Source organism: Phalaenopsis equestris, unplaced genomic scaffold (assembly GCF_001263595.1).
Source record: "Phalaenopsis equestris unplaced genomic scaffold, ASM126359v1 Scaffold000301, whole genome shotgun sequence".
Lineage (NCBI taxonomy): Eukaryota > Viridiplantae > Streptophyta > Magnoliopsida > Asparagales > Orchidaceae > Phalaenopsis > Phalaenopsis equestris.
This window is the reverse complement of record NW_018164743.1, coordinates 2280057-2290428: the sequence shown is the minus strand read 5'-3', so window position 1 is coordinate 2290428 and position 10372 is coordinate 2280057. Positions and strand designations below refer to the sequence as shown.

General features: G+C 30.9%; 1 protein-coding gene across 4 annotated transcripts in view; it reads left to right on the top strand.

Moving 5' to 3' along the window:
* Positions 1-1335: 1335 nt before the first annotated feature.
* The window catches only part of LOC110025519, a 26055-nt gene continuing 17018 nt past the window's right edge, over positions 1336-10372 (top strand). For all 4 annotated transcript variants that reach the window (XM_020726055.1, XM_020726056.1, XM_020726057.1 and 1 more), the window contains exons 1-2: positions 1336-1520; positions 7157-7264. In XM_020726055.1, coding sequence (XP_020581714.1) covers positions 1425-1520; positions 7157-7264 — 204 coding nt within the window. In that variant the 5' untranslated portion in view covers positions 1336-1424. The remainder of the gene's footprint in view (positions 1521-7156; positions 7265-10372) is intronic.

Here is a 10372-nt window from a genome sequence, read left to right as displayed (position 1 = left end):
TTAAAATTTTTGGATTAATTTAAGTCTTTGAACAATTAATATAAATAAAGTTTTTTTTTTATTGTTTGTACTAATAGCTATAAATTATAAAATTAGTTAAATGTATATTATAAGATGTATTAAGTAGTTTCTTTTAAAAAATTAATCTCCTATATTTTGTAAGATTTTATGATTAAAAAATAATATCTTTTTTTTAACTATCAAATTTTTAGTGTTAGTTTAAAATTTTTAAGTATTATCTGAGAATAAAAAAATATGTAAATTAATTTAAACATTCAATAAATTTGATGACAAGATTTGTTTTTTTTTAAATTAAAAAATTAAATTATAACGTATTTTTAAGAAGAAAAAGTTTGAATTTTGGATCATACTTAATTTTAAAAATAAAAACTCTCTAATAAGCTCAAAAATTATTAATACGCCACCAACAAATTTTTATCATCTGACACGAATCTCGGTGCAATTTTTTGAACAAGAAACCTTCAAACTTCGATTAAGAGTCATCCAGAGCTCCGATTTCAGCAAACTTATATTCAAACTGATCGGCTCGATGCTTGATTCATTTTCATCTGAGTGTGTGCTGAATCATCGCGTAACGCTAAAACGATAATCCATTACTCTACCGCCGCGAATTTTCTAGCACGCATCAATTATTTTTCTTAAAAAAAATTACATGCATATCCCATAATTCTTAAGTGTTCACATACCTAATGTCTAATTTTTATATTTAGATTTATAGGACTTTGGTATATTAAATTTATGCATTAAAAATATATTTAATAGTGATATTTTTAGGGATTGTATGTAAAGGGCTTTAAAAAAATCAATAAATATTATAAATCCAACTTTACTATATCCTATTAGCAATAGGATTTATAATACATGGGATTTAAGGAAAAACTGAGATGAAATTAGATTTACTAAATTTTGGATTTAAAATTATTAATTTTTTGTCAGGCAAGATTTATGAAAAATCATATTCAAATAAATTATCATATAAGGGCTTAATATTAAAATAGTTGATGATCACTTTTAATTTTTAATTTATTTTATTTATATTTTTACTGAAATAAAATATATTTGTTATGTTATGATATGTTTAGTTATTTTAAAAAATATTCAAAATATCTTTTAGGTATTATATTTTGATTCTATTTGAATACAAGATATTTTATTTTTGAAAAAAAAAACATATAAAATTATATTTTAAATAAATATTTTTAAAAAATAAAAAATAAAAAATGGAGTGTTTTGTATGTAAATATTAAATTTGAGGTTAAATGTGTAAATATATAAAAATTATATGGTATGTCCTTAAATGCCTCTTGTCGATTGATAATTCATGAAACAGGTACTCCAAATCATATCTTCCTCCTTCGTCCTAACCCCAGGCTTTCGATCTCCTTGAGGTCTTTGGCCTGTTAATGTCTTCTTCTTCATCTTTTGCGGCTTTAAGGAAATTGCACTTGTTCGCTCGACCGCCCCAACTCACCAAGCTTGCTCTCCATCCCCCGAAAGCCGTATTTATTTCCCTTCTCTCCTCGCCTTCTAGATTCTGCAAACCTATTTTTCTTAAGCCCTAATAAATAAACTCGTCTGAATTTCAATGTTATTGACATTTTTATAGAGGTTTTCTGCAAGGTTACTTTGTTTGCTAATCATGATCCATGCTGCATGCTTGATTTGATACAGTCCACTGGTGCCATTTTACCTTGTTGTAGATTGAAGTTGTCTGAGCGCGGGAGACCAACTAATCTGTTTTGGTGAAATTCTAAAAAAATTAACTTTAACTGAACATTGATAATTTGATGAAATAGTGGGCATCGTTTTTTTGGTTTTAGCAAATATCTGCATATTTAGTTGTTCAATGGTTATGGGAACAGGAAATGGATGCCTTGTGAAATCAGTTTACTCAACTTAGTTTGGATGGAATGCTTGTTGAATATTTTAGGGTCTCTTTTTATATAGTTATTGTAAACTTTAATTTTGTTTAGGCATGTGAAGTTTTGAGTTTAGTTTCATCCCAAACAATTAATGGCAATGTTGGTGTAGAAATGAGTAGCAACTTTTGGCGCTACTCTATAAGTTTACACTCTTGGATTAAAAAAGGTTTGTGCATGGGTGTATTTGGCCAAACTTTGGTCTCTCTTTGGTTCATCATCTCTAAAATATGTTATAAAGGCATGAGATGTATCTATTTTTTGTCTCATATTAGATAATTGAATGATATGTTGGTTTGGCTACCTAACAAGTGACATCAAAACAAAAATTTGACTAGGCTTGTGTGATCAATACACAACTCTATTCCCATGGTTGGATCCCTATGGTGGGGGAATTCAAGTTTCTTGGCCTAATTTGCAAAAGAAGACCATGCGGAGAGAGCTTTTTGGCATTTGTGATGTATGACACTCAACTTGGTTTTTGTTAGAAAGTTTTTGACTTCAGAGATAGAGCTATGATCTTTTGGAGGGCTATTATGTGAGAGGGAGATTTTCCAATACATGTGAGTCTATTTGGTATAGTCTAACTTTACATTGGTAAAAAAAATTGCTGGTCCACAAATACTAATTGTTGATTTTAATATAATGGCTTAAGCTTTGAGTTGAGAATGAGTTTGAGAGTCAGTCTACTAGGGCCTACTTTGATTCATACTCCTTGATACATATATTATTAAATATTGGGCTAGTGGTTTTAACCATAACATTTTCAAATAGGACTTACAAAATACCCAAAATCATTATATATATATATTGAAAGGCATTATATTTATTAAGCTAGAACTATTTAACCTACTTTTAATCATGACTAGCTATTGTTATAATTAATGCAATTATGGATATTTGACATCTCATCGAACCACCCATAAAAAGACCCATAGCCTTCTTTGGTACCAATACTAGGCATAGAGTGATGCAACAATTTTGATTTTGAGGTGTTATCTAGCATAGCTATCTTGTCTGAGTTTGACTGCTGTCTTGAGCTATCTTGGTGGAGGCTCTGCGTGATGGTTTTGTATGACTAAAGCAACTTCAATGTTGGGTTGCTTATGTGCAACCTGCAATGATGTTCCTCATTGCTCTTATGTCGTGCTTTACTTGATCTCATTCATTATTTTTGGTCCCCGTGGTGTCTACCTTGTCTTAATTTGCATCATCTTGCTGCATCTTCTAGATGAGATAGGAGTATTCATGACCATACATGTCAGTGTGCTACTTGGCACTGGCTTTGTATGATGAGGTTTAACTAATTGAGCTTGAAGTGTAAATTGTAGAATGATTCAGAATTGGAGTGTAAAAGGTTATTGGAAATAATAGGAAGCTATGACAAGGGAATGTAATCCTTATAGAAATTTTGAAGGATAGGGTTTTCTCTAATTTCTAGACCAAATTAGTAAACAAACTCATTGTTTACAGCAAACAAGGAATAAAATAGCCTGGAATCTGTCAATAAGGAAGATGTTGGAAGGTTTTTGCAACTAGATAGGGAGGAGCTTGATGATTGAATTATTTGTTTGAAAACTTGCAACTACAATGACATGGAGGCCATCAGTTGTCAGATGACCCGAGGGCTTGTAACTTGAATGAAAACAAAGCGAGAATGTGAAAATGAAGAAAGAGTGCTCACTGCTGTTTATTGGAGGAGAAGAGGAAGGGTTGGGACACTTGAAATCAAATTTCATTTATTTGAAAATCAATTTTATATTTCAAAGTTGATCTATTTATTAAGATACAAGAAATCTCAATGAATCTATCTTTATCTGGAAAAATGTAGAAGTCCTGAACTTCTTTTTAAAAGTAGCTAGCTCTTTTCTAGATTTTATCCTAGAAAGGTGGTTGGCCCATGTAGGATAAGGAGGAGAATCTTGTTAAGGGAATTATGTTAGATTTTTTTATTCTCTCTCTTCTTGTTTTATGCTGTTATTCCTTATATGGAATTCTAAATTGTAATTTTTTGCGATTAAACTCCCACTCAATTCAACTATGAAAATTTATCCTTGTAAGGCTAATTATGTAATATTCTTGAGATCCTCTTGGATCAAAGACTTCTTATTGAAAGGATTTGGTAACTCCATGGTCTTGAAGGTGGAGAGGATGTTGTCTTTCCTTGAAGGTGCCCTACATGAGATCCTTAATGTTTTTGGAGAGCTTGTGTTGATGTACCAATGGTTTAAATGGTGGGAATGGCATATGTTTTTTCTTCATCCTTACAGTCTACACCTTGGATATGTAATTCATTGAGGAGAGTTTGAAGATGAACTACATTTTCCCAATATCATATATTATTTAGATTGTATTTAGGACGAAGATGGGGGAGGTAATAAAGTTCTTTTGGCATATTTCATTTTGTATTAAACTATATGATAATTTTGATTTTTTTTTCATGTTACATTGGTATCATTACAACACTCTGTGTTATGATTAGGCCTATATATTGCGTTACATATGCACTTTTTTTAAAATAGTTTTTCTTACCTTATTATTTTTTAGGTCTAATTGAAAACCATAGTCAATCATTTGGCTGAGTAGTATTGTCTTTGGATCTCTAAATTTGAGGTCTAAACTTTGAATCATTGCATAAAAAAAATGAAGAAGATCACAATGCTTTGTGAATATGCAGGTCTTTTTTATAGATGTGAATCAAATTATTGCTATTTTAGAAATTTTGCCCAATAGATTACATATGCATCAGTGCAAAAAATCCTTTTGTTAAAGGGTTTGTGGCACACTTATCATGTATAAATTATCTAAATCCTATGTGTCTACCTAAGATTATTCAACATAGAACCACATTCAATTTGATTGGATGAAAGTATAAATACTAAAGCATTTTTTTCATACACCAAAGGCCTATTTGGGGCGGTGGTAGAGGTGTGGTGCGGTATGCACCGTACTGCTTATGCGTTTGGGAAAATTGTGTTTTCTCTGCTTTCTCAAGAACCTGTAGTGGGAAAGCTGGGTTTTACAACTTAGTTTAACTATGTGCGATTATTGTCAGAAAGCTGCAGTCTAACTTTTTGAAACAAAAAAAAAAAAAATTGTGATAGCCTCTGCAGCTTCTTGAATAGTAGCTTATTCTGCAGCAACTTCATAGCTGCTTGAAAAAGCAACTGTAGCTGTAGTTGTCGCAAATAGACCCTAAATCATGTGAAGATTCTTATTTTCTTATAAAAAAAGTTAAGATCCTTTAATATTAATTTTCTATTAGACAATGATTCTTAAATAAGAATTCCCTTTCTCTTAAGAAGTAAATATAATTAATAAGAAACGTTGTAGTTATTTGGATTTGATACTTTACCAATTTTCTATTTTTCTATAATATTTGATAGAGATTTTTGATAGAAAATAAAATTTGCTTATGTTTTAAAGATGGCTTTAATTTGTAAATAATACTAACCAGGAATGGTTGGATCAATAAAATTTATATAAAAGGGCACTCATTAAAACTTAAATATAAAAAAGTTTGGGGTTTCAATGTATTTGCTAATTAATGTTTTTTTTACTTTTGAAGAGACATTTTTAATACTACAAATAGCTTTATGAGGCCATAATATTGGTCTCGGGTTCAAGATCTTGTTGACATGGTGTGAACGAATTTTCTAGCTTCTGATGTGTGTTTAAATCTATTACTAACTTTTTTATGCTCAAGTAAAATATGTGGGATACCTTGAATAAAACATACGAAATCCATTTTTATCCTTAAAAAAAAATTTCAATTATCTCTGATTACAAGTATGCTAGTTCACTTGATCTTGGAGTCTTGGAATTTGAATCCACATCGATGCAGCAGAGTTAAAATGTTTTAAACTTGCACTTTTCTAAATTCTTCAAAGATATATAATTATTTATAACTAAATAAATTTCACACCAAATTTAATGCCTAGATATTCCAAAAATTTCACGTGTATCTGGACTTGGATGTTGAAATTTCTCCAAATTGGCATGTTGATGGAAGCCAAATACAAAACTCTATGTGCAGCCCCTACTTTTAATGAATAACAAATTTGTGGGTTCGGGTGTGGGAGAGGCGAAGAGAGAAAGGGAGTGATAGATATATGGTACAATATGAAATCTTATGGTCCTTGGAAATTCAAGAAATTGCATGAGAGAGATTGAGATAGAGAGTGAGGGAGAGAGGTGGGGTATTGGGTGTGGGCATTACATGTTCAGTACACTGTGGAGGTTGAAGTGCCTTATAAAATGCAGCAGTGGCGGGCATGGAGAGATGCATCGTGCATTGGGAAGATGACATGCCTTAGCAATAGAAAGGGGAGTTAGAACGAGCAAACACGGTTATAGTGAGGGAGGGACCAAATGTGCTTGATAGAAAGTGCTTGAGGGGGGTGGTTTATAGCGTGTATATCTGACAAATCCATCTTTTAATGGCACAAAATTTCTAAAGAGGTTGTAAGTTCAGATTGTAAGTTCAGAAAAAAAAAAAAATACTACATAAATGAAAGCTTCTGTTTTGATGACTGCCCTGAGACCTGAGGGTAGTACTTGCTTTTATCTTTCTAGATTTTGTATAGGAAGTCACTACGTAACTACCAGTCTACCAAGCTACTAGGAGCTTGGGTAATTTAAATGAAAGTAAATATTTGTTATGATATACATTACATCTCATATGTTGTTATTTTATCTTTGAATAAGTTCTTGCTATATGCAATGCTTGTTCTGATTGATTCTATTGCTACATGCATGCTTTGATCATAAATATGCATTGCTTTTAAGGCTAGATATAGGATATAAAGTTCAGAAAAAAAAAGAGATTTTTCTTACAAATTCAACACTTACTCGTCCAACTATTGATATGTAGCTGAATACAATTAATATGATAACATGTGCATGCAAGTGTAATGCTTGTGATGTCAATATAGATATAGATAATTTGTGAGGGTAAATATATGACTTAGCTGCGGGCATACGTTTGATGCTATTCAAAGCTTTTATCTCAGGTGTTAGTGTAGAATATATACTTCTTAGCTGCATGATTCGTGACACAGTAACATGCATATTATTGTTTTTCTTTTTTGATGGTGTATTTGAAGGAGCAAATTAAGGCGAGCTCATGCCAATACTTAATTAAACCAAGCTGAAAACATAAAATTGATTTTAGAATATTTGTTTATTGCAACCTTATAATCTCATTCTCTTTACAGGTTGAGGTTGAATTCTCTGATGGGAGTTCATTCAATTTGTCGGCAGAGTTTCTAAGGGTACATAGCCCTGCAGTTGATGGCAAGGTTAGGTCGATTGGTGGCGAGAAGGTAAGCTTATGGTCTTATTCTTTTTTGAAGAGTAATGTTCTTGACATTAAGATTTAATGATCTATGATATCTGAGAGATTCCTTTATGCTGAGAAAATCTACATATTAATCTCATAATAACTTCCACTTCTTTTTCATTCAAAGGATCTACTAAATATATTAGTTTAAGATGACCGGCTTTTTTTTAATTAAACTCTACGGGCTAAATTTTTATTTTTTTTAAATTAATTAAAGACAAACCCCTCCTAAAGATTTAGGTGAGGGATGTTACGTTTCATTTTAAATACCCAAGGAAGACGAAGATGGGGAGAGGAAGGGAGGAGTCGGAAAACTGAAGAGGGGGAGAGGAAGCGAGGAGTTGGGAAACTAAAGAGGGGGAGAGGAAGCGAGGAGTCGGGGACTCGAATGGGTACTTTCTTCTATAAATTGTCACATAATGGAGGTAGAGGTGAGATCGAGAGGTAGAAATGATTTAACTAGGTCGCGTGTGTCTAGGGTAGAGAAGACTACGATGTCATTTACACTTCATGAGGAGAAGAGAGGTGGTTTCGAGGAAAAAAAAGTGGGAGGAAGAGGTACCCTGTGGAAGGAGTATTCCTGTGTGCTGGAGTCTGATAGAATGCAGATGAAGAGGAGCTCTTGACCAAGCCCTAGTGTGTGGGGGAAGGAAGAATGACGTCAAGTATGCGAAGGAAGAGAAGCAATTGAGCAGAAAAAGAGGATATAAGAAGCTAGCGTGCGAAGGAAGAAGAAATCCATGTTGGTGCTGAGCTGGGCCGAGATTTTGGTAAGGTAAAAATTATAAGTTTTGTATTTTAATATTATATATTATTTGGTTTATATATATATATTGCAATGCTCTGTGGCGTTGAATTTGGCCTTTACATGAGAAGCATAAAACCAAGTTAAGTGTTGCCGAGATGAGAAAGATTAGGTGGATGAGTGGCTTTACAATTAGAGACATAATGCGGAATGAATTTATCGTGATAGGGTTGGTGTAGCTCCAGTGACGGACAAAATTAGAGAGAGTCGTCTTAGATGGTTTGACCACATTAAACATTGACCATCTGATGATCTAATTATGAGAGTAGATGTTTTAGATCCGACTTATGTTAACAAAGGCAGAGGTAGACCTAGGAAGACTTGAGCTTATTGAATAAAAAATGATCTTAATTTATTAGAGCTAAATGAAAATACAATACTAAATAGAAAACAATGGAGAAAAAGGATTTATGTAGCCAACCCCTATATATATATATATATATATGTAATACTAATAAATATAATAATAATAATAATATAAAATATTTTTTTGAAATATGAAAATAAAACTACTACTTATTTAAATTTGAGTGGATGTTTATTAAATATTGAGTAAAATTATAAATGTTGATTTAGTTGATGTTTTGATAGTCAAATTGAAGTAACATAAATGCTTAAAATAAATCTTCTAATCAACAATTAAAGTTACATAAGTAAGATTAATTAAACATAATTAATGATATGCTAAGATTATATTTATACGATATTGTAGGCAGTTAATTATTAGAGACAAAGATTAAACATATTTGAAACAAGTTATATAACTTTGAGGTGAGTACTCGTACTTTTACTCTATGACAATATTTTGGTTTTTCTTGATTTTTTATGCATTAGTAGATAATGAAATTTGCATAAATGTTATTTTGATTTATTTATTTTTTTATTGGTCATATTGATAGGAATGCTAATGAGGGACACTAAGGTATCCATGCACGTTTATGAAAAAGATATTGATATTGATATGTCTTAATTGACGATTGTACATATATAAAATGATATTGATATACTAAGGTTTTTGCATAACATTAAATATTTTTCAGGAGTCTAGATCGCAGCCTATCAGAAGTTATGAGGATTATATTTATTTCTTAATATAATTTTAATTCCTTGGATTGGATTTTTTCTCTTTCCTATTTTAGGTTTTCTTATTTTATATTTTTTCTTTATCTCCAAAATAATTAATATAAATGATTAATTGGAGATTTTAGGTGATAAATCTTTTCTTCATATTATTTCCTTTTTATTGTCTTTATTCTAGTATTTACGTAAATGTTATTTATATCCCATTTCATAGTAATAAAAAAATCTTGCTTTATTCCACTTTATTTCGTGTTATTTTGAGTTTCAACAATACTTTTAATCTAGGGTAATATTTTGGTTATTCTCGATTTTTTATGCGTTAACAGATAATGAGATTTGCACAAACTTTATTTTGATTTATATATTTTTATTTATTGGTCATATTAATAGGAATGCTTGTAGTCACTTATTATCATGCATGTTAAATTTAGTATATTGAATTGAATGCGACAAACACATGAATAATATATCTATATTGATTGCTTGTATGTGCATGACTGAATATGATAGAGTCACCTCTTAATGATACTAATGGAGGGACATTAAGGTAACATTGCACGTATATAGAAAATGATATTATTATTGATATGTTTTAATTGACACAATTTTTAGACGGTGCTCTTGTGACGATTAAATATATATAAAATGATATTGATATGCTATTGATACAATAAGATTATTTGAATAACATTAAATAATTTTATTGATTTATTAAAAACTTAACTGATATGTATTTTTGTTACTTTTTTCTTATATTACCATGGTTTATGAGTATGGGTATTTACTTGTTCTTTTAGCTCACAGTTGTTTTAAACCAGATTAATTTAATTGATAAAAAAATGAGTCATAGAGGAAAAAACATTTATGGAAGATGTGAACAATCAGTAATGAGGTAATTTTAAATTTATTTTCTTTAGTAGCTCTTTCATGAATATTCAAATGTTAAACTGTTGGTGATAGAAATAGAACATAAGAGAGTTGATTTCCATCGTCTGACCGTTCGTTTTCTTCTTGCTTAATTTCAAGCTCCGGGTTGGGTCGTGACAAGGGAGCTCATTTTAGTCACGTCAGCTGCCACAGAAGCGTGAATAAATGAGGATGACAACTCACTATTTTGGCCCATTGCTATCCATAGCTTTGATGATGGTATTGTTATCCATTTTATAGATGACAACATAATCATTAAAGCTTTAGATGCAATATTTT